At 51.8% G+C, this 23,894-nt stretch overlaps 6 protein-coding genes across 6 annotated transcripts; 1 reads left to right on the top strand and 5 right to left on the bottom strand.

Annotated features, from left to right (window-relative positions):
• Positions 1–614: 614 nt before the first annotated feature.
• On the bottom strand, positions 615–2,576 carry HOO65_070090 (UV excision repair protein rhp23; the record flags this gene model as incomplete). The annotated part of the gene is made up of 7 exons (XM_071004956.1): positions 615–743; positions 856–1,332; positions 1,484–1,822; positions 2,018–2,097; positions 2,172–2,244; positions 2,369–2,416; positions 2,559–2,576. 7 exons carry the CDS (start codon positions 2,574–2,576, stop codon positions 615–617), a joined length of 1,164 nt encoding a protein of 387 aa, XP_070856808.1.
• Positions 2,577–3,616: 1,040 nt separating this feature from the next.
• Positions 3,617–5,643, bottom strand: HOO65_070091 (putative MFS-type transporter; the record flags this gene model as incomplete). The annotated part of the gene is made up of 3 exons (XM_071004947.1): positions 3,617–4,020; positions 4,134–5,196; positions 5,257–5,643. The coding sequence occupies 3 exons, from the start codon at positions 5,641–5,643 to the stop codon at positions 3,617–3,619; spliced, it is 1,854 nt and encodes a 617-aa protein (XP_070856809.1).
• A 3,068-nt stretch (positions 5,644–8,711) lies between these two features.
• HOO65_070092 (25S rRNA (cytosine(2278)-C(5))-methyltransferase) lies at positions 8,712–13,106 on the bottom strand (the record flags this gene model as incomplete). The annotated part of the gene is made up of 3 exons (XM_071004797.1): positions 8,712–10,421; positions 10,546–10,801; positions 11,749–13,106. The coding sequence occupies 3 exons, from the start codon at positions 13,104–13,106 to the stop codon at positions 8,712–8,714; spliced, it is 3,324 nt and encodes a 1,107-aa protein (XP_070856810.1).
• Positions 13,107–16,332: 3,226 nt separating this feature from the next.
• HOO65_070093 (putative Xaa-Pro aminopeptidase) lies at positions 16,333–17,877 on the bottom strand (the record flags this gene model as incomplete). The annotated part of the gene is made up of 3 exons (XM_071005016.1): positions 16,333–16,911; positions 16,979–17,624; positions 17,708–17,877. 3 exons carry the CDS (start codon positions 17,875–17,877, stop codon positions 16,333–16,335), a joined length of 1,395 nt encoding a protein of 464 aa, XP_070856811.1.
• Positions 17,878–18,981: 1,104 nt separating this feature from the next.
• On the top strand, positions 18,982–21,250 carry HOO65_070094 (putative nicotinamide N-methyltransferase; the record flags this gene model as incomplete). Its single annotated transcript, XM_071004921.1, has 2 exons — positions 18,982–20,035; positions 20,508–21,250. 2 exons carry the CDS (start codon positions 18,982–18,984, stop codon positions 21,248–21,250), a joined length of 1,797 nt encoding a protein of 598 aa, XP_070856812.1.
• A 490-nt stretch (positions 21,251–21,740) lies between these two features.
• HOO65_070095 (Protein GRISEA) lies at positions 21,741–23,802 on the bottom strand (the record flags this gene model as incomplete). The annotated part of the gene is made up of 3 exons (XM_071004941.1): positions 21,741–21,763; positions 21,821–23,637; positions 23,771–23,802. The coding sequence occupies 3 exons, from the start codon at positions 23,800–23,802 to the stop codon at positions 21,741–21,743; spliced, it is 1,872 nt and encodes a 623-aa protein (XP_070856813.1).
• Between the last annotated feature and the right edge of the window lie 92 nt (positions 23,803–23,894).

Raw genomic sequence — 23,894 nt, forward strand, 5'->3', positions numbered from 1 at the left:
TCTTTCTTCTTGACATAACACCAAAAAAAACATACCCAAGACTCACAGTACAATACAATACAAGCCAATGGACGGCATATGGACACACAGAATCATATTTACTCATCGTCTTAAGTTAATAATACTCTTTTTATATCTCTCCCAAACACGTACACATACACGCATTCATAAACAGCCAGAAAGAAGCCCAAATCCAGTGTATCATTAGAATCCCAAAACACTCATCCGTCAAGGCACCGAGACCAAGGAAGATGGATAAGACGACGACGACCTAGACAAAGTGGGGAGGGATGGCATCCGAGATCGAACATCGAAGATCGTGAGAAAGAAAAAAAAAAGGGGGGGGAGAAATAAATGCGGGAGGAACATAAAGAAGCATAAAAGAGGCATGACTCAAAAAGAAGGAAAGAAAGAGAAAAAGATAGGAGGAAAGGAAGCCCGGAAAAAGAATAAACGAAAAGGAAAAAAAACAATAGAGGTATAAAGGTTGAAGGAGCCCGAATCAACCCAAGGGAAGCTCTTCCCTATCCCTCTTGAAATCTCAGCCACTCAGCCTAACAGCTCAGTAGCAGCATATACACCTCAATAGCCTCATAGCTCAACAGCCCAATAGCTTAATGCTCCGGTGCCTGGTCATCGTCCTCGGGCTGATCGAAAAGGAAGTTGGCAGCCAGTTCTTCGTTCTTGTCGCAAGCGAAATACGCCGTCATAGCCTGGTTAATATCGAAGCCTAACCGGCAGAGCTGCAGTAGGTAGAAAACATATTGGTTAGCACAGATACACACATCCCATAATGTTTTTCTGCCTCGTTTCCTTCCTCCTGTCCACCTTCTCCTATCCGCACATTGTACTCACTCTCTCAATCGCATCTCTCTCATCAGGCGTCACCTGAATGGCCTGTGCACCAGGCGGCAGCGGCGCATCGTCGTCGACATCCTCACCCAGCAAATTCAGGAATTGCTCAGGGTTGTTGGCAATCAAATGAGCCAGTTGCGGGTTGCCAGCTCCCAGTGTCTGAAGAATCTGCTCAAGCATCTGCGGCTGCTGCTGCACTACTTGCCGCAGCTGCTGGAACTGTGTATTGTTACGCAGGAAGTCAAGGTTACCAAATCCTCCAGCACCACCAGCCGCAGCTGCAGCTGCAGCCGCAGCAGCAGACTCCTGGCCACCGTGGCCGCCACCCTGGCGAGCCTGAGCGGCCAAGTCAAACAGGTTCACATTGTCAGTGTTATCATCCGTCATGTTGGTGTCTTCAGGGACTTCGGGGGCGGCAGCGGCTTCGGGGGCGGCAGCTTCTGCAGGAGTTGGGCGAAGTGCGCTCTCTGGAATGCCCTATTAAGAAGCGAAAAAGATTAGCCGAGGAAGAACCCACTAGAGATAACCAGGCCCAGGGATTAGCCTGAAGATAGGCCTGATGAGACGAATTTAACTAATCTCCGAGTCTAAGCCAACAGGAGCCCTCTTCTCTTAAGTCCTCACTCACATTCAACAGGTACTCAACCGCACGGTCGGGGTTATTAAAGGCAGCTCGCATGGCGGCCTCAATCATACGACGCTCGAATCCCATGGCGAGCATGTTCTCAATAGCCTCCTGGTTGGCGGCGCCCACAGCCATAGCTGACGGGTTTGTGAATGACGGCGGAGCCGTTCTAGACGCCGGCGTCGGCGTTGCAGGCGCGCCGGCGCTGGCAGCAGTTGCAGCAGACGATCTCTGGGCGGCAGGAGCGGCAGGAGTTGAGGCTGATGCGGGGCCCGGAGTGACCGCGACGGCGGCTTTGGCTGTTTTGGCGGCAGAAACAGATGCAGGCTTAGGCTCTTTGGGCTGGATTCGGGAACAAACGAGTCAACAATGTTAGCAGCAGTAAAAACAGCAGTGGGACCCAGAGGAAAACGGTTGATAATGAGGCAAGGAACGCAGGCAAAGGGGCTAATAGAGTAGATGTCTAATCCTCTCTGCTTTGCTCAATGGATAGAGGGGCAAAGAGGGGCAAAGCACAATACACTTGCTCAAGCTCACCTTATTCACCATGCACACAACAAAGCCCTTTTCCTCAATGTTATAGGTCTCGACCTTGTCATCATCTTTGAGAATTTTTCCTAGAAACAGAGGTTAGCTTTGGACAGAGCCTGGGCTAGGCATTATACCGCCGTCCAGAGAGAGCTCTGCTTACCAGAATAAATCAGTTTCTGGTGTTTCGGGTCCCAGCCCTTGTCGTTGGAAATCGCTTGCTTCAGATCGGCAACCTGGAAGAAAAATAGCGAGGAAGCGGCAATAGTCAGAAGCAGTGTTCCCCATAGGCCAGACTTCAAGTTATCACGAAGAGGGAGGGGCGAGCAGTCGAGAAGCTTTAGGGGAAGGGAAGCATACCGAAATAGTTGGGTCAACCTCAAGCACAAACTTCTGCTGCTTGAGATCCTACAGAGTAATAGCCAGTTAGAATGAGGAAAGATACAATCTCCAAAGCAGAGCGTCCACCATGACGGGCTCAGCAAAATAGACAGGATCATAGTCTCGTCGCAAGATAAGGGTCATCGTTCCCAAGAAGGGCATGACATACCTTGAACGTAATCTTCATGTTTAGGGAGGGGGAGGGGGTATGACTTGGTGATTTTGGGGATGCTTTTTAGAAGATTATGAAGAAAAGAAATAAAGAAAAGAAAAAGAAGGCCGTGATGATTGAATGTGGTTGCGGTTGGTGGAGATTGATGGGCAAAGAGGAGGAAGAAAAGAGGAAAAAAAATAATAAAATAATAAAATTAATTTATTTTTCTCAGCCTTCCTCTATTTAGGCTTTTAGGCAGAGCTCAGCATTGCGTCTACTTGATCTGAGGGATGTAATGGGATGAGAGGGGAGAAAAGACAAGCAGTGGGGCCTAACACTAAGAGACCCTGGCAGACAGCACCGGACAGCTTAGGGCAACACTGGGTTTTAGGCGGTCTCAGCGGTGAGGGGAGGTCCCGTCGACATCATAGTGCGAGCTACAAGGTCACTTAGTGCTATGGTCCCGCTGGCTTTATAGCGCTAAGACACAGACATTATAGCGGTCCGTTGTTACATTCTGCAAGCAAGCTGAAGCTAAAGCTCCCCTGGTCCTTAACCCTAATGTCTCCTAGCCAGCAGGGTGATGACGCACTTTACAAAATCACGTGTTTAGAGAAAGTGTGGCGCAGTTAGTTGTGGCGGTGATCATTTGGGTAATTGTGGCGCTCTATACTTGACATACGATGGATATTGTCTACCTGAACCTCAACTTACTACGCATCAATTCCAAGCCACATAAATGAAAATTTATCTATCTACAATAAGGGGAAAAGCGCTACTCTAATGTAAATTCCAGATCGAAAATTATGTACAGTGGACAATGTAATTAATCCATCATAAAAGAAAGAGTCCCGCGCACACAACAGACGCTGCCTAATCATTGCTCTCTCTCTCGTGAGGCAGATTATACGAAAAGCGAGGTCCTAGGCCTGGGATAGATAGAAACAAGAGAAAGAGAGATGAATATGGAAAAAAGAAAAGAAAAGAAAAGAAACCCCGCCATGACACTTGCACATCGGGCGCCCAACTTCACCAGGGCCGGTCCTGCTACACCATTGCCCCACTGACTCAGTCTACGCTGATGTGGATGGTCCATTCCCATCTCTCTCCAAACCCTTCTCACTAAGGTCATTTCTATCAGGCAACTCGCGAGGTAGCGAAGGTGTGCCAGTCGCACCGTTCTGCGACGGGTGTCTATCATCCCGCTTCTCATCGGCAGCGTCGCCGCCCATACCATCAACAGCGCCATGGCCTACAGGCGCCTGACCGCTGGTGGATTCCTCACTACTGACCCCCCCGCTACCGCCGTCGCTGCCCATAAGTTTCTTGAGAAAAGCGTCGGCTTCAGCCGCAAACTTGCACTTGAGCCGAATGCTCTCGCCATATTTGTAGAATAGGAGCGGACAAGGCAGGCAGGCAAGCGCTAGGAAGCCGGGAATAGACGAGGCCCAGTGAATGCCAAGATCGTCATACATATCTAAAAGAAGCGGGCGTGTTAGTAACTAAAACCAGCAATTTGCTTTGGGCTAAAAAAAAAACAGTGTGACAAAGCATCTAAACCCAGCCAAGAACACGAAGACTAAGACTCACAAGTTGTAAACAGCGGGAACGCTGTTCCAAACAGCGACCGTAGCACGCTGTTGGCCGCTAGCACTGACGCTGCGTAAATCACGTACGAGTCAACGAGGTAGTTCAGCATCGACAGGAACACCAGCACCAGACCAGCCGCAAACACACCACCACCCATAACGCAAGAGATCCAGTGGATCGATGGACTATTTGTCCACGCAAACCAAAACATGCCAATGGGGATCAAAAACGAGCCGATTATTGCCGGTGGCAGCCGGTCTTCGGGCCGCGCCGCGCCCCGCGCATTGACAATGGCCATGTAACGTCGGTTATCCCATAGATAATACATAGCTCCCGACATCATCCCGACTAGCACGCCAAGAAAAGGCAGCCCACCGATTCCCTGAGACCAGCCCCGGTGCACCTGAAAGACGATTGGGTAGGCCGCAAAGAGCATGTACAATGTGCCGTAAATGATGGCGATGTAGACCGACGTCAGCGACACAATAGGCTCACGGAAGATGAGCGCCCAAGGGCGCACCAACGCCACCTTGAACTCCTCAGTGATGGACTTGCGTGGGCGCAGTATGTCAAGCTTGGAGACGTATATTTTGCCTGTTAGCTGGGTCAGTTTCGTGGCACGCTTGCGCAGCAGCACTGGTGAATAGGTCTCAGGCACCATGAGCACGACCATAAGCCACACAATGCCGGTGAAGATGCACATGAGAGCCTCGAGCCAGCGAAAGCCACTAGCCTGACCCAAAAACCCGCCGACAATAGGGCCCAGCGATGGGCCCATGAAAGGTGCCAGCGCAAACACAGCAGTAGCAGAGCCACGCTCCTCGGCCGAGAACATATCAGCAATGACACCACCTGAGTTGGTCATTGTTGACGCGCCGAAGCAGCCAGCTAAGCAACGCAGAATCACCAGCGTGGCCATATTCTGCGAGGCGATAGAGCCGCCTAGAAAGGCGGTTAGACAAAAGTTAGTGCCGAGGAAGACGACCTGGCGACCGTAGAGCTCGGACAAGGGCGCCCAAAGCATTGGGCCGATGGCAAAACCAAGAACAAAAAGAGAAACACCCTACACGCAAAGAGTCAGTATCAAGAAGCTTGGAGTGGGAGAGAGGCACCGGGGACTTACCAGGATGGCAACCTCCTGGCTCACACCAAATTTAGCAATGACCTGGCGAACGCCGCCCGAGTAAGCCGCGGAGTCAAAGGCTACGGCAAAGGTCGCCAGGGCCACCAGCAAGGTGATGCCCCATTTTCGTTTATGCGAGAACTGTTGGGGGTTGTGGGGATCAACATGCAGCCAATCGATGACAAACGGACTCTCGGCCGTGCCATTACCGGGATACTTATGCTGCAGCACGGCTTCGCTGACACCGTGCGGCTTGAGAAGCACATTCCAGTGGGAGTATCGCGGAACATGAGGCTTCTGGTTTTCAAGATCGTGGTGATGGTGGTGATTAGTGCCGGTGCCGACCTCGGCACTAGCGTTTATTGTGGAACTTGAGGACTCCGCCATATCTTTGAGTGCGTGTATGGAGCCCGTATTTTGGTATGGGCGTGTGCGTCCGTGAAGAAGAAAGAAGAAGAAGAAGAGAGAGTATATGTGCGGCGTGCTGCGAGGTGTATCGTTGTGTGCACGCGCGTGTCTCTATGCACTCCAAAGTCAAAGCCTGGCCTTTGGAGGAGTAGATATTAAAAGTTATCCTAGCTAGCTAACAAGGCATACAAGTCGCAAGAGTGGCTCCAAGAGGCGAGGGAGTATATATATAAGCCCCCAAGAAAGAAACGGACAAGAAGATGGGCGAGAAAAGACCCCGGGATGAAAAAGGTAAGAGGCGGAGGGTCGTGTATGTTATATACGTACTACAAAATTTCATAGGGAACGAGAAGTGCAAGCTAACCCGTGTTAGTATTGTTTGCTAGTGTCCACACTTTCTTTTTTTCTCTTTTTTTATTTTCCTCTTCCTTTGCTCTGCTTGTTATGGCAACAGGAGCGAGCCATAGCGGAAGTGGGCTTTGCAGGCTCCGAAGAGCCGGAAAGTCTTCCCTTATAGGGGCGAACACAAGCAAGCATGGGCCACCACCGTTCTGAGAGGGGGTGTATTTTATTTCCCTTCTCCTAAAGCTTGGCTGCTTCGACCGTGCTTCTTTCATTCTTTTTTTTTCCCCTACGCCTTGGCAAGGGAAACATGAAGGAAGGAGGAAAAAGAGCGGCATCGCTTAAGAGGCAAGACATAAGAGCAAAAAGACGAGGGAGGGCGTGTGACGAAAGGATTGGTATCAAATCAGGTGGGCGGGCTTGCAGCGAGCGGCCCAAACCCGCCAATCTTCTGCCTGTCCCCGCCTCTTACTCCTGCCCCGTCGCCGGTGCCTATGCTAAGGGCAAGACGAGAGGAAGAAGGGCGGCTAGCCTCTTAGTGGGCAAGGGTGGGAGAGCGGTCTTCGTCATATGAGGAAGCAATGGGATGACACATGTCTTACAGCACACGAGAGCGCAGAGACAAAGCAGAATACTAGAAAGAAAAAAGGCACGACACGAAAACGAAGGAGAGGAAGAGCGAGAGACACAGCAGGGGTGGGGGGTGCGTCTGCTAGCTACTAGGCTTGCCACCACGCCATGCTACTGATGCTATTGGCTACTGACATTCCCGCTTGTCACCAGTCAACTCCGCAAGGACTAGCTTGCTAACAAGGAGCGGATTTCACGACTAGGGCGGGATTTGAGCTGAGCGAAGTTGGACCGCTTCTTGCTTATTCAACAAAAGCTTAATACGACAAACACTTCGTAGTTAGGTTTAGTTGTTGAAAAAGCAAGTCCGTTGCAAATTGTCGTTACAGCCTATGAAGGGGCATCCTTTACCTTGGGTTGGTTTTTGTTAGAACTAGGCAATGGTCACGACCTTTTAGGTCTGGAATGGTATGGTGGCTTTGCCCATCCCCTTGGTGCATTGGTCATTCGTGTCATGGCGTGGTCGTGTGGCGGTGGGAGGGAGAGATGATAAAGGACTGTGTGTTGTCATGCACTATTATATGGCCCCCTCTCTTGTTCAAAAAAATAACCTCGGCTCAAGTTCTGCTATATGACAACTACTAATAAATAAGAGCACCCTGTCACATTTGTCATACCGGCCAGTAGGCCCACAAAAGTCAACCGCTTATATTCGCACGCCCTCTCTACATCTGGCCTAGGGCAGGAAGAGAATACCAGCCTCGATGGCGAAAAAGGACACCCACGCAAGACGAACGAATTGCCGGACGCAAAGAGGCAGAGGGGAGACGATGAAAGATGAGGGTCCAGCAAGAAGAAGCCTTCTTCCCGTCCTAGTTTCCTATCTTGACCCATACATCACTGAGTGAGCCACTGCCGGCACAAGCTAAATTCCAAGTCCACACCCACGCTCTCTCGCCCTCGCCCTCGCCCTCGCCCTTGCTAACGTCCACACCCAAGTCTAGGTGCGAGTAGCCTATGTTCTCCGTCATGATACAGCAGGCCAACCAAATGGTCCGTTGTACGGAGGATTTAGGCCCTTTTAACAGACGACCATTATGAGCAAGCAGAAATGGCCTGATTTGACGAACGGCGAAGGACTCGACTCGGAAGCCCTTTTTGCTTTTCTGCACAACAGTCACACGATAACTCCCAAGGCATCATCTCGCCCATATATCCATCCAAGACACCCCAAACATCCCATACATCCCAGGAGTACAGCAGCTAATGTGTGCTCTGCAACTTCTCTTCCAAAACCCGCTCCCGTTCGGCTTAGCAATCAACCTGCTTATACTCTTGACGCGGCTTTACTCTAGTAAAATCAAATCGAAAAAGAGGAAGATGAACAGACTTAGGCCGCAGCACTAGACATGGGCTCCACCAATCTCCGTACAAGCTAAATTACGCACATTAGGCCTACTCAACCAGCCAACCAGCTTGTCCTCTCCAAAAAAAAAAAAAAAAAAAACAGCCGCGGCTCAACTTCTCTTCTCATCTCATCCCACCATCATCTCACTAGCAGGGATGTTAGAACGGCCCGGGATATACAGAATAAGCTCAACTTCCATTAACCCTAAAGCAACCCTTGTCTATCATACCGGAATTGATCCGCCGTCTGGCCTTTTTCCCCCCCCAGTCGGATAGACACGCAGTTCCGATCAGCAATATCCACCACCTAATTCGTAACAAGCCAGGTCTCAAGACAAACAAAAAAGAATGCGCAGATCTTGGTTCTGTGCCATCGCCCAGTTTGCTACTCTGAAAGTCTTTTCTCTTTCTGTCGCGTTTTGTCACCACACAAAATTGCCACTTTGCTTGCTACGCGTGCCTGCCTGCTCACAAGATGGAAGCGTCATGAGGAATGAGGACGGCAAGTTAGTCTAGACACTGCAACTGCTTCTTTTGCGGACTTAGGGCACGGCGGTGAAGGCGAAATCAAAATGTGCGCACAAAGTCGAAAAAATAAAGATCGGTTTGGTGAGCTAGTGGCTAGCTTTAGAGGGACAAAGGGTTACGGAGCATGTAAGTGTGCTGGTATCCATACACATTTGCGTATGTCTCTTGTCTTTTTTACTGTGATATTAGACTAGTGGGGCTTAGTCTTCAAAGCCGGCCCAGGAACCGCCGGCATCACTATTACTACTGCTTTCATCTTCGCTGTGGTCACCGCTAGCACTTACACCACCACTTCCATTACGACTCTCATCGTCGCTCCCACTCTCACTCTCGCTCCCACTCTCGCTGTCATCGTCACTGTCCTCGGTTGCCGTGGCTTCTAGTTCGTCGCCCTCCAGAAGCTCTACAAATTCCCCCGTCTTCTTGAGTAGTGGCATTCCCGTGCCCGGTTGTCTAACAATCATCCCGCTTTCATCGCGGACAAACGGCTCGGCTTCAGCCCCCGCTCCGCAGCCATCCCCATCACGTATAAACCCCGCCACAAAGAATCCCATCAGACCACGTCCATCGCCCTTGTATGAGCGAATGCACGCCTCTGCCACCTTCTCATCACCACCGGCCGCTGCTTTATCTCCGCGGACCGGCCACTCGCGCAAGCCACGTACCTGCTCTTCGCGACTTAGCACACGCCAGCCACGTCGTCGTGCCACGTCTGATGCTAGCGCTGCACGTACAACGCCCTCGTTCTCCTCTGCGTGCACAGAACAGGTTGAGTATGTAATGCGACGTGCTCCAGGAAAGGAGAGAGCATGCAGCACAATTTTCAACTGGAAGGAAGCCAGTGCACGCAGTCGTGCATCAAGCTCCTGCGCCGAAGAAGCTGCGAAAATCGGGTTGCCATCGTCATCGAGAAGCACGCGCGCAGCTGCCGCCGACGGATCATCGGCTGTCTCGGCCTGGGCTTCTTGTGCGTCAGAGGCAGGTCGTTTGCGTTTTTTACTGCTGACATTCACAGTATCCTTAGTTGCGCCAGGCTTTAATTTTGCGCCAGCACCCTTCCCGGGACCTGGAGCGGGCTTTTCGTAAGGCGTGGGTAGGTATAATGTTGGGTTTGAGTCACGGCCAAGGATGCCACTCCCTGAGCAACTCGGGTCGAGAAGCAGCGAGCTGACAAAATCCATACTTTCTGGATCTGTTTGCAGGAAGTCCTGGCCAAAAGCGATTCTAACAATATCCTTAGCGCCAGCAATGCCGATCATCTTAGTAAGGATTTCGCTGCGTTGCCGGCTCTTCTCATACGCATATACTAACGAGCGCTTGACATTTGCCGCTTGCGCCTCGCCACGACGGTCCCACAACAGCGCTGCCAGATGAGACGTCTTATTGCCCGGCGCTGCGCAGCCGTCAATCACGTCGCCATGCTCTGGCATCGGGTCTAGCAGGTACGCTGGGAAGCACGATGCCTTATCCTGGAAAATAATACGTCCTGTGCGATACGCCTCCGTCTTAGTGACGTCAGTGCCAGGCGAAGCTGCTAGCAGATTTGGGATATGCTCGTCGACGTGTATGGCCGTACCAGGGGCCGCAGCCATAACCTCGGCTACCGAGCCAACTTGTGTAAATCCCTTGAAAGTTGTTTGTAACTCGGTCGCTACGTCGCTCAGGATGGTGTTAACGCGGATCCAGCGCGGGTAGCCAGCGTCTTCTGACTTGTTTTCCTGTTCGACTAGCTGGCGCAGTGCGTCTAGTGTTGGCTGCTTACGACGAATTCGCGCTCGTGTGAGTTCGGATGCGAGTCGACCTTTGTGCCGCTCAATGGCAGCTCGTAGGCCATGCGAAGCGGGCAGTGATATGCCGCCTTTGGTTAGGAGCAGGTCGTGTACGAGAAGCAGAGCGAGCACGGGGGTAATCTAACACAAGGATGTTAATACGTAGTTCTTTTTACTGTCCTAGAGAGAAGACGGTGATATAGAGAGTCGCCTCCTTCCTGCAAGCAGGAGAAGGATGGCAAAAATGACGGAAGCAAAATCTTACCTTGCGCTCGCTTTTCAATAGGTCCGTCGCATCAATCACCTCGCGCAAAATACCGCTCCACTTGCACGATTCGATGGCCAGCGCATATACCTGAGCAGCCGACGACTTGAGGTCTTTGCGCTTGAACACCCGGTTCTTCAGGCTGCCGGGAGCGGTGTCGAGAGTCCGCAAAACGTCAGCGGCCTCGTAGTAGAGAGACATTGGAAGGACGGTAGATGTGAGGTTGGTTGTTCTAGGTGATCCGCTGGCTTGCGGCCTATTTATTATTCGTTTGTTATTGCTTGCTAACTATGAAAATCTGCGCATACAGAGAAAAGAAGCAAAGCTGAATTGGCGCTCAAGTTTAGCCTAGAAGATTTTCTAAGCGCCAGTATTCACAACTGTTGGTCGGTCGATGTAACTTTTTGACCTACTCCAAGAGAAAAAAGTCGTCTACTTAATGGCAGCCGCAGCCAGCTGACAGACATGCATTACCAGCTGGCAGGTTTTGGATTTTGCACAACCAATGGGCTTCGCTCCAATTTTCATGTCTCTCTGCTTTACTTTTTACACTATCATCACGCAGGGACAAACAAACAAAAGTTGCTAAGAAAAAAATCCAGTTTCTATTTGGATTCCATATTTTTCATCTACAGCAAGAAGGGCAAGGTCATAAAAGCGTTATGAAGAAAAAGAAGAAAAACCCCGAGGAACATATTTTGTTTGTTGGCTATAAACAGGACGGAACGAATGGGTTCTTCGGGATTATTCAAATAGTTGGACGTAAAAGAAGAGAAAAAAAAAATCTAAACAAGAAGAAAAGAAGACCGACAGACACGGGAACCGGCACGGTGTTGGTGGCGAAGAGAAGGGAAAAGAAAAAAAAAAGGCAGTGAGAAAATAGGAAGAAAGGCAAAAGAAGAAAGGAGAAGAGAAAAAACAAAACACCGAACCTAGACTCTAAAATCTATGGCTTCGTCCACGATGACGAACTAGATGTCTACGGCCATAGCTTGGAGTCTGAACAGGCACAGCGGTTGGGTCAGCATCGACATATTCCGTGACCGTCTCCCAGACAGTATGCACCACCGGCGTTTTGCAGGGCGTGGTCTGTGCGGGGAGGGGTGTGATTGCAGGAGGCAGCGAGGACGATGAAGACGAAGATGACAAGGCGGGAGGGGGGAAGATGGGGGAAGGGGAGCAGCTGAAGAGGACGAAGATGACGATGAAGACGAAGTCACTGCAGAGACTGGCGCGGCATATTCAGCAGGCGACGAGACAGACGAAGTCGGTGCAGGCACAACCGGGGCAGGAGTCGATGACGACGAGGATACCGAAGCCTTGGCCTCGTAGACTTTATACGTCGCGGTCTGGCTAGCTGACGAAGAAGACACGGCGGAGGCCGATGATTTCGATCCGCTGCCACTGCCGCTACCGCTACCATAGCTCCAGCCGGTGATTTCCTGTCCGCCTGGCAATGACTGGAACGGACCATCTACATCCTCGTCGATGAACGGTGGGACTGAGCACTCTTCGGTGTTTACCTGGTCAGCCACACCGGGGCAGTACTCCATGCCCTGGTGGCCGGCATTGCAGTTATCGATAATGTTCTGGAGCAGAGTCTCGTCCCAACCGGACATAAAGTCAGCGTGTAGCGAGTAGCCGGTCGCGTCTCCATTGCTCAGCACAAACGGCTGTGAGTTACCACCCGGAGTCCAACGGTCAGCAAACGACGCCGTGTCCCAGTAAACTTCGAGGAATAGATGCGGCACGTGCACCCAGCCCTCAGGGCAGTTGGCACGGCCAGATGCACGGGCTTCGGCTGTGGCACCATTTCCAGAGGTGGGCCAAGCCATGTTTTCCTTGTGGCTGGCCACTCCAGCCTCCGGGTTGTAGCATGATGGGAAGTGGATGTCGGCACGCATGGGCGAGGCATACCCATCACAATTCTGGTTGGGGAAACCAACACCCTGGCCCTGGTTGTTAGGATCCTGGATACCCACCGTCTCGCCATCACTGTCGGCCGGCCACGACGGGGGCGAGTATGAGTTGCGGGGGCAAGTAAAGCCAACAGGCTGGATCTCACCGTCCTTGGGGTCAAGCACCTGAGCGCCTGAGCGCGAGGTGGGCGGCGTACGCAAACTGACGTTGCCAGAAAGCATGCTCAAACCCAACGGGAAGGCAGTCAATTCATCATCAGTGGGCTCAAAGAAGTAGTAGACATTGGTGTAGAACATGGGCACAGCCTCGATTTCGCCGCTGGAAGGATCGCGGAAGTACATGCGAGGAAACCAGTAGTTGGACATGTCGCCCTTGAGTTTAGAGTTAGTGCAGTTAGCAGCACGCAGAGACTCGCCATTGGCCGATGGGCCAAAGCCAGTGCTGCCCTGAACGGTGTGCACGTGGGGTGAGAAGTCGTTGGGGTTGACAATGGGGTCAACACGGCCGTTGTGGATCTCTTTACCGTTGAAGCGCATCACGGCAAAGGTGCGGGAAGTTTTGGGCGCCGCAACGGCGGAGCTTGGGCCAAAGAGGGCCAGAGCCAGAGCCAACAGGCCAGAGGCGAGCTTAGGGGACTTCATGCTGGAGAGAAGAAAGAGAGAGCAATAAGATTTGCAACTTAGGCCTGGCAAGTCGAAAGCTTTGGAGAGTAAAAAGACGAAGCACAAAAATGAATGTTGGCTGGGGCACTGACTAGCAAGGCCGGGGAAAAGAAAGAGAAGCAAAAGAAACGAAGGTGGAGAGAAGAAAAGAAGGTAAAAGTCTGAAGACCAGACAATGCAAGAAGCAGGACAAGAGAAGGGAAGATGATGAGGAGAGCGAGGCAAAAGGAGGAAGGAAAATAAAGAGCACCAGTCTTGTCAACACACGAGACTCGGACAAGTAGGAAGAGAGGAAGGGGGATACGCCGGCGGCCATATATAAATACGTCTCGAAAACCTCACCCAATAAGCTCTGGGCTCAGTTTGACTCAAGGGCCAAGAGCCAAGGGTTCACTTCAAGGTGATCACAGCAATCACAACAATCACTGCAACCAGGCACACGTATGGTAACGCCTGCCAAGCCCCAGCTCAAACAGACTAGCGCTACAAGAGGTTGGATCTCGCCCTATTTTTTTCTTCCTTTTTTCTTTTTTTCTTCCTTTTTTCTTTTTTTCTTTTTTTTTTCTCCCTCGCACAGACTGGCCGGTCGTCCAGCCCGGGCTTAAACCTGGGAGGATTGACATGCAGGGGCACGAGGAGGAAGAGAGTGAGGAAGGAGAGGGCAAACACACGAGCGACCAACAGCCCAACAAACAGCTATACGACCACCCAAGACTATCCACAGTGGAACAAAGTGGAACAGGGTGGGACGTTGGTGGATGCTGTACCTGCAGGCAGGCTGCAATGCAGGTCTCTGTGCCCTCTGTTGTGGTCCTCCATGCTCTCTGTGTCTCGCTCTATGTCTCTCTACCTCTTGTTCTTGTCTAATTCAAAGCCTAGTGGGCACCCACCAATGAAAAAAAACAAGTCTCCGAGCTGCAGAGAGCATGCATAGAGAGTGCATATACGCTTTTGGTACTGTTTATATTGCTACTTAATGCTTGATACTATGCATGCAATGATGATTACGTATGCCCTGCCAGTGGCGCTTGTTGTCCTTCTATATATATATGGCTCAGCCAGCCAATATAGAGGGCCGTATATAAACCAGCCGACTGGCAGGCTATTACACTAGCCAGCGGTGACAATAAAGGAGACGGCTCGACGCAACACAACACACAAGGCACACAAAAGCCACACAAAAGATAGACAATTCCAAGCCCAGTTACAGTCAGCCTCAGCTTCCTCTCCACCCTAGGACTCTGGCTGGCTCTTCCATTCAAACAAAGGCTTAAAAAGCCAATGTTCTGTTTCATATTGCCCAGGGCCTCCTTGAGTCTCTGGGCATCCTAAAGTACAAGCATCAATACTTAATACCTCGTCCCCCCCTTGGACGAGAACAGAAGAAAAGCGGAGACACCTTCTCTTTGAGGCATCCACACAGTATTTCAAACAACGGGAAGGATTTTCTTTCTCCTTTCAAGGGGAAGGAACCAGGGGCCTATTAGGGGGATCTCGATAGACTTGATTGGCTAAGGCACGGGCTGAGTGGCAAGAAATAAAGTGGGGATAGACATGTGGACAAAAGAAGTGGACCACGTGAAAATAGTGGGGCCATTGGAATGGAAATTGGAATATATTTAACGCCCATGGGAATCACAGAGACCAAACGACGCTGGATTAGCTGACAAGCTAAATTGTTGCTCGTTTCCGCTCTATAATGGTCGCAGCACCAAAAAGTGGTGGTGATGATGATGATGATGATTATGATGAAGTTCTATTTATGCTCCAAGGACTATATGCGGCCCCACCTCGGGAGTTCGGAGCTCTTTCGGGGCCTGTGTTTTCTGGCGCCTGTTTTTCTGTGCCCCTGCCGTCCATCTCTGTGAGGTCCCGGGTCACGGCTTTGCCGTACCCATAGGAGCCTTCACGGGACATTCCCCTGCTACTAGGCGTGGCCACCTAGCATCAAACACAAAGAAAACAAAAGAAAAGAAAATTCATAGAGTCCAGATGTTGAGTCGTTGGCACTAATGCGAGTGTGACCCAACCTGCCTTTGGAGCCCCCGTCTATTGCCCTGCGTTTGCCATCAGCACTTTCCCAAGTGTGATTCTGCCCTTTGGTGTCCTCAGGAGTTTGGTGACAAAGGTTTCTGACCATGGTTTTTGGTATTTTTGCATGTCCACTTGTGCGTCTCCTTCTTGTCCATGCCGCAGGCTGAACATTGTAGGGGGGCTGAGTGGTGTTTAAACCGTTGGTGGTACTCCTTAAAGTCACCGTGTCCTGAGAGAGATTGCCACCAGTATGGTCCCTAGATCTTTTCGAGGTTCCTTTGGGGTTCTGAACCTGTCTTTCCTTGAGAATTCTAGGTGTTTCCGGAAAAAAATAGTCTTCTACTCCTGCTCTGCTGTAGAGCTACTTTCGAAGATTTTCTTCCCCCGTTTCCCTTAGCCACCTCTTGGCTCTCGCCAGTGACATATGGTAGTCTGTGGTTCGTGTCGCTGCCTCTCTTGATTTCCACAGGAGTATAGGCCTGAACCAATGACTTGCCTTCCGCTTTAGAGGGCCCCGCTGCCCCTGTCCATCCACTCGAGAGCATGGAGCCGTCTGTGTATAGCCAGACGTCTTGGGGAGGCCTTGTTTCCTTGAAGGCAATGTGTTCTTGGGCTGCTTTGTCCTTGCGTGTTGTCTCTGGGATTGTTTAGGGTTGTCCAAAAAAAAATGGGGCCACGGTCCTGAAAGTCTCAGCCATAGCAGCCAATAGGCGCCGAGTATTTCGGATCAGGACCGATGGTGTAGTTGGTTATCACGTTTGTCTAACATCTCATTCCTTGATGGATGGACACAAAAGGTCGGCGGTTCAAGTCCGCCTCGGTTCATTTTTGTTGGCTGTGGAAGAAGGGAGCTTCTCAGTTTGTCTTTTTGTTTCTCTTGTAGTGTGTATAATATATATTCAGTTCAAGTTCCGGTGCTCTCCCTACCATTTGTCCCCATGCCTCCTCTGTCTTCCACCCTGTCCTCCCGGTTTCACCACGTGCACGCTCTCTCTATTCCCTACTTTTTTTCTCTTTCTCCATGGTGCGGTTAGCTTGGCGCTGATGCTACAACAACTTCTATTACACTCCATACAGCCCCTAGCCCTATTTCCGCTATCCTATGATAGCCCAACCGCCCACTCACCTCTCCCCTCCCTACCGCCATTTCAGCCCTCAGCTCTGTTCTGGCCTACTCGCCATTCACAAGCGCCAGCACTTCATCCACCTGCTTGGCCGTGTCCGTCAAGTTAACTGACCCTTCCTTAGTGATCACCAGGTTATCCTCAATGCGTACGCCACCCACATCCCAGTACTTGGCCAGTACTTGCTCGTCAATAAACGCCCGATGCTTATCGTCCTTGAGGTACGGCTCAATGATGAATCTGCAAAAGTATACACCCGGCTCCACTGTCACCACCGACCCGGCTGGCAGAGTGCCGCGCACTCGCAAGTACCGGAACATAGTGTCGCTGTCGCTGTAGTTGGGGTTGCCGCCCGTGTCGTGCGTGTCCATGCCCAGATAGTGGCCGAGGCCATGCGGGAAAAAGGCTACCGATGTGCGTGCGTCCAGAATCGCCGCCTTGTCACCACGCAAAACTCCCAGGTCGTGAAGCCCCTCAATAGCTACCTTGTGCGCGTGTAGGTGCACATCATCCCACAAAACACCCTCCTTGAGCATATCAATGCACTCAAGTTGCATGCGCAGCACAATATCGTATATGGCTCGGGACTCTGTAGTGAAGCGACCTGAGATAGGGAAAGTGCGAGTCTATGTATACAGAGATCGAGTGGTTAGCAAGCGCGCGTCTTGCCCGTATAGCCTCTTCAGCACTTACAATGTCTGACGCATAACAATCCCACTCGCAGCCGGCATCCAGCAGAACATTCAGCTTACCCTTGGTCGGCTGATCGTTCTTGACGTAGTGCAGAGTAGCCGCTGCACGACCTGCAGCCACAATCGAGTGGTATGCTTGGCTTTTAGCACCATGGGCTACAGAGCGTTCCAAAAATACTGCTTCCAATTGCTGTTCATTGCTCACAGTCTTGACGCGTCTCATGATCTCATGGTGGCCGGTAGTAGAAATCACATTAGCCTTTTTGATCAGGGCAATTTCGTACTCATCCTTAACTACACGGCAGTTGTCCACTGCTTCGTGAAGAATGTCCTCGTTCACAGCGAAGTTATGGGTCACAGCAGCGGTCTTGATGCCTGCTATCGATACAGTATGCGGGATGACGTGAAGCGTGGGGCAAGTTTTGACGCAGTCGGCCAGTACTGAATCCAGCTCAGTCGAAAATCGCACAGCATCGACATCATATTTGCCCAAGGCTTCCTCACGTGTCATGGGCAGGCCGCTCCAGATGACGCTGTCAGGGTCAACGGGCGGGATAAACAGCGTAGCGTGGTCAGTGGCTGTGTTGTAAATGTAGAAGCAGTCAGCCAGTTCGCAGCCGGTGAAATAGAAAAATGCACGGCGCTGGCTAATAGAGTAGTAGTGAAGTGCAAATAGAGTGTTAGCGAGCGAGGCATAAAGGAGCAGGCGCGTCCCAAAAGGCTCACCTACCGAAACAACTCAGGTTCGTCATTGTCCTCGAGCAGCTTTGTCTGGCGACCCTCAATATAAAATATGGCATTGCTGTCACCTCCGCGCTTGTTACGGATATATTCGGCAACACGCTTGGCGTGCGCCTTGGCGGGATATTTGCCCTTTAGGATAGTCTCGTAGTTTTCCATTCTGATGCTATTTGTAACGATAGCGGTAGCAGGGATTCTCGTTGACGAGAAGATGCCGGTTTGGTGGAACAGGCGGAGACGGAGACGGGTGTGAAGCGGGGGTGGGGTCGGTATCGGATGGTTCTGTGGGTTCAACTCGGTGCAGACAAATGGCCGAAAGCGAAAATACGCTGTTTTTGATGCTCGAGTTGCGAGTGTTCGTGAGGTTGAGAGCATTGGCTTGGAGAGGGATGGGCGAGGAAGAAAGCTAACTAACGCCCTTAAGCTCTTAGAGGACTTTTGACAGCTTTAACTTTGGGGGGGTAGGTACCCCGGCTGAAGTTCGGGCTCTAAAGCTGCAAACGCACTAGAAGTAATGTGTTTATAGCACTGGTACTGTACAAGTACATTTGCACAACTATGAAGTTGACGTAATCAGTTTGGCGGGTCCAAAACAGAGTACCACACTAAGTCACCTCTGGCAAAATGGCGCCGTCGCCTTTTTTAGGGCTACGTTAGGGTTTATCGGAAAGTCAGTAGTAGCAAGTCCCTCTTCCTCTTGCATTTCTAGCTGCAAATCCGCCAAACTCTAAAAGAAGAGGGCCGTTTTGTTTGCACGGGTTCGTCTCGGGTCCTAGCAGTAGTGGAGGGTATATCAAACATACTGCAAATCATCGTCAGCCTGATGTGTCTCAGGACAAATGAAGCTTGGCCGCGAGGCCCTGGCTATGTAACGCTGTCTATCTTGCTGCCATGTACCTTAAAGCTAAAATCTACCCTTGTTGCTCCCTTTCTTTATTGTTGTATTGCTATATAACTAGGCTTTCCATGGCAGGCATATATGCACGTTTCGCCTAGTGCTGTATTTCTACACCGTACTAAAGGTGCTCGATTCGATCTCGGATATCCTAAGCTTTAGGGGCCTTCATGATACAGTGCAAAGACCGTAATTACGAACATATACACACCGTCCTGCCATCCTTTCTACCGGCCCACTTTTTCACATCTCGTTTTAACACTCAGATGAACAGCTGAACATCTCCAGTTTGTCCTCACTAATCGCATAATCTCTCACCTGAGCTCCTGTAACTAGCCTTAAATTGCTGCACTATCTATCTTATTGCCATGGGAAACGAACGACGAACTTCATCTAGAGCGTCCCACTCACCACGTCGAAGCCATCGCCGCTACACAAGATCGCGCTCTCCACGCGCTGATGACCACGACCACTCGAGCCACAGAAGCCGCAGAAGCCATAGGACTCGAGATAGGACACATGACCGCCGCCATGACACATCGGGGTCTCACAAGCATCGGCTGGATACCGCTGTAGCTCCGGTCCGCGCTGTAGAGCTGCCCTTCGAGGCGCGGCCCCTCCACAAACGCGACTTTAAAGCTTTCTTACCGCTATTTGCCTACTATCTGGATTTGCAAAAACAAAAAGACCTCTCGGATATGGACGAGCGCGAAGCCAAGGGGCGCTGGAAGAGCTTTTTGGGGAAGTGGAACCGAGGAGAACTTGCCGAGGGCTGGTATGATCCCGTGATGTTTGAGCGATCCAAGGAGCTGTACGGCCAGGACTCGTGGTCTTTCGAGGAAGAACCGGAGAAAGATGGAGATGCTACACATGAAGCAAGAGGCCGAACGGGAAGCTACGATCGTGAAGGGAGTTTTTCTTTATCTCAAGAAAAGCCCTCCCGGCCCCCTGCCTCTCACTCAGACTCAGACTCAGATCCAGATGATGTCGGGCCTGCACCAGCCCCAGTCCGCCGCTCTAACGCAACACCTCACGGCGCTTCCGTACCTAGTCTATCCGATCTTGAGCTAAGGGACCAAGCCCGGCTCGAGGACCGTCAAGCCTCGATCGACGACTTGCGGTACGCGCGCAAGCAGGACCGCATACTACAGAAGGAACGCCTCGAAGAGCTCGTACCCCGCGCTGATCCAGGCTCTCGCGAGCGCAAACTGGAAAAGAAGTCGGAGATTCGTGAGAAGCTGCGCGCTGTGTCTCCTGGCGGCGGAGTTCCCGAGCACGACGACAATGATCTCATTGGCGGCGGCGACAGTTTGGCTGAGCTGAAGCGTGCCAAAGAAAGCGCCCAGCGCAAAAAGACGGAACGCGAGAAACGCCGCGAAGAAATCTGGCGTGCCCGCGAGGCCGAACGCGAAGAGAGGGCTCGTGAGTATAGAGAAAAAGAGGACGCGACAGTACGCATGCTGCGGGAGTTTGCACGTAACCGCGGCGGTGCTGGTAGTGGGCTGTAGAGCCGTAGATACGCACGCATATGCTTTAGGGTCTAAGGATTAGGGTGCAAAAATAATCCTTATCGATAAACCCCCCACCATCAAGCAAAGAGCCGTGTAGAAATTTGATGGTACCCCTCCAAGCCCGTCTTCTTTTGGCTTCTTAATTACGCGCGACTCGTTACTTTACTTACAACCTACTAAATCAGCGTTTCTGCAATCTTGACCTTCCTGGCGTTCCACTGGCCGCCTCACAACTACCAAGTCTAATCCCCACCCTAAAAATGGCCGATCCCGAGGACGTTGGCGATCTTTTCCAAGATCCCGAGGACTTTTACCCCCAACGCCTCCACCTACACTGCAGACATACGAACTTGATTCTGGCAAAATAATTAATCTGCACCTAGTCGGTCACTCACCACTCGAGGCACACCACCTGTGGAATGGCAGCCGGGTGGTCTCGAAGCTTTTCGAGCGCGACCCAGCACTAGTCCGCGACAAGACGGTGTTCGAGCTTGGGGCCGGGGCTGGCTTACCGAGTCTCGTGTGCGGCGTGCTTGGGGCGCGCCGGGTCGTAGTCACCGACTTTCCAGACGTTGATCTGGTCAAGAACATGCAGAAGAATATTGACGAATGCGATGCCATGCTTGCCGGTGGCAGCGGTCGTATTTCAAATATAGTCGTGGCACGTGGATTTGTGTGGGGCGCAGATGTGGGTCCTATCATGGCTGCAGCTGCCGGCACGGACGCATCGGAGGAAGAGCGAACGGATGCAAGCCCATCTCCGGAATCTCCTGGGCGTAGACTCCCCAGCCCTACGGAGCGCTTTGACATGCTCATTCTTGCGGATCTGCTGTTTCGCCATGCCGAGCACGGGATGATGGTCAAGACAATCCGTGATGCGCTGAAGAAGACACGCTCGGCACAGGCGTTAGTGGTTTTCACATCATACCGGCCGTGGCTGCGGACCAAGGATCTGATGTTTTTTGACCTGTGTCGCGCTGATGGCTTTGTCGTGCAGCAGATCCTCGAACAGAAACTGGATAAGCCCTTGTTTGAAAACGACCCGGGTGACGTCGAGGTGCAGAAGACAGTTACCGGGTGGACAGTCACATGGCCAGAAGAGGCATGGACAGCAGATGGTCAGTGAGGGATGGAGAGTTAGAAAGGGAAAAGGAAAAGGGGAGAAAAGACGAGGATGATTGTATAACAATAAAACGTACTGACACAGGCACGGAGGCATAGGCCTAAGCATCTAAGCATCTAAGCATAGGCATGGCATAGAAAAAAAGAAATACAAACAAAGAACAAAAAAAGGACAAAAAAAGGACAAAAAGCAACGTGTGTCAGCCAAGAATACAGGCTATCACCCCACGCTGATTGTTGGTCTTGGCCATTCTCCTTGCTCATGAAACTAACCCGCCGGAATGCGATCCGGTCGTACACCAAGGGTATCATACATATATATAAACAAAACAGGATGCAACTTTCTCGATGCCCCGACACCGGCTGGGCTCTCTCAAAATGGCCAGACAAGGCCAACATCTTCCACTCCCTGGACTGGATATAATAGCTAAAGACCTCCCGGGGGTAGATCCTTCTTCCTATACTCTCCCTTCTACACTTCTTCCTTTCGCCCCCTAGTTTCCATGCACCACGCAACCTAGACACTCGCAGTCGTCGCCACATGGACATGTTACCGACTCACCTAGACACGTACCATGTATCGGATAATGCACAAACAAAAAGGTATCCGCCGAGAGGTTTTGCTCTTCTATCGAGCTCCCGCCAGCCGAGACTGGCGAATGGGACTGTGCCTCGTGTGTGCCAGTCGGCGCAGAATTGCCATTACCATTGTTTGTTGTACCACCCGCACTTCTGCCTCCATTGCTGCCCTCGCCTGCGCAACACCCGCCGTTCCCTGCCGAGGTTACGGGGCTCTTGACGGCTGCTGCCGATACAGGATCGGCATCAAACACGGAATCACCCCACATAGCATTGTATGCCGACATCACCTGATCGGTCGTAGTCTGGTTGTAAGGATGCCACCAGCATCCAAGACATTGACATGTATCACCGCATGTGCATGGTTGGGCATCTGGGGGTGGTGGGGGGACGTGGTAGAGCGGTTGAGGTTGACCATGAGGTTGGCCCGGGGGTTGGCTCTGGCTGAGCGAACCTGGATGGTTAAGCTGCACAGGCAAGCCACCAAAGGTGGAATTAAGCATAGGGTTAGGCGTTTGGCTTTGAGACTCTGTCTCATGTTGGCTGCGCGCTGCATGGGTTTGTGCAGCGATGTGCGAGTCCATACACAATCGCCATTGTTCGGGGCTTAGGGGCTGTATGAGTGATCCTATTTGCGGGGGATACGCAAACGGAGAGTAGAAGGCATTCATGTGCATATCTCCGGGACCAGACGATGCGGTCGTCGGGACAGCGGTATTTGGCGGTTGCTGGCCGCCTGAGCCAGGCATAGAAGTTGGAGTTATCGTTGCGCTCACTGGCTTTGCTGGGACAGCTGGAGACTTCTTACCCCCACCATTGCAGCATCCTTTTTTAGGCGCTATAGCTTCCGAGGGCGAGGATGATGGAGAGGAAAGGGCTTGTTCGTGGGCTCTAGAGTCGGACTCAAGCTTAATGGACTGTGGGCGTTGTTGGCCTACGTGTGGGGATGAAATGTACGCGTTCGTATTCGTGGTCCTAGTCGTAGTCGGGCTAGCTGAGGGGCTGTCGGTCACGTGCCCTGGCATCTGGCTCATCATACTGCCTGACATGGTAGGCAGGTACATGGACATCATCATCGGGACGGTGATTTGTGATGCTTGATCAGATAACATAGGATTTGGGTTGTACGACAGTGACTGGAGATGTGGCTGTTGAGTTTGTAGTTGGGGCGGAAGCTGTGGCTGAAGCGGCATTGTGGGAGTCTGTGTCTGTGGTGAGCAATTTGCGGTGTCAAAAGCCATGACCGGTGAGACAATGTTGGTGTGATTGACGTCGATACGGTGCAGCACTGAAGGGTCGAAGCTGTACTTGCGAGTGCTCTTTGGCGGTTGGGCCTTTTGTATGCGACCAGAACCTGGGGCTGAGATGGTTTTAATGGGTGGGGAAGCTCCGTTGGTGGGGCGTAACTGCGATGCGAGTTGTGTCGGAGGTACCGCGTTGGACTGTGGGTTGTGGATATGCGTGTGCGGGAGGCCGTTCTGAGCCGAGATTGAGGACGAGGAAGCAGCCGGGGCCGGACCCGGACCCGGGGCCGGATCTGGAGCTGGAGTTGGAGATGATGCTGGAACTAAGGCAGCTGCACCCGCGCCGGCGCCTACGCTCTTGCTCGCGCAAGGCTCAGCTTTGGAGCCAGACGGGCTGCATGAGCAGGTGGATTTTTTGGGAATCGCAGCGGTCACACCACATGCGCAGGGCTTGGTCGACGGGTGCGGACATATGCTAAGAGGCCGGCCGGGTTTCCGCACTGGAACCATGACACGCTCGCTTGCATGGTTGCATTTAGTTGAACGGTGGCCGCGAATGCAGGGCACGCTATAGAGAAGGCGAGCGGAGAATCAGAGCAGGCCAAGGGTTAGCAATACTATAATAACAGAGGTAGACGGGGAAGGAGGGGGGATAGATATGGTGAGGGGAGGGGGCTCTGTAGGGTTACTCTAGAGCTTACCAGGCCATCTTAATACCATCAATGATCGGCATTGTGTATGGAAACCAACGAGGAGCGCGTGACTATCATGCACCGAATTTGCGTCACAAGCGAGGACGAGAGAGCAGAGCTAGACAAGGCCAGT

Source organism: Ceratocystis lukuohia (genome assembly GCF_044167205.1).
Source record: "Ceratocystis lukuohia strain C4212 chromosome Unknown Supercontig7_pilon, whole genome shotgun sequence".
Taxonomy (NCBI): domain Eukaryota; kingdom Fungi; phylum Ascomycota; class Sordariomycetes; order Microascales; family Ceratocystidaceae; genus Ceratocystis; species Ceratocystis lukuohia.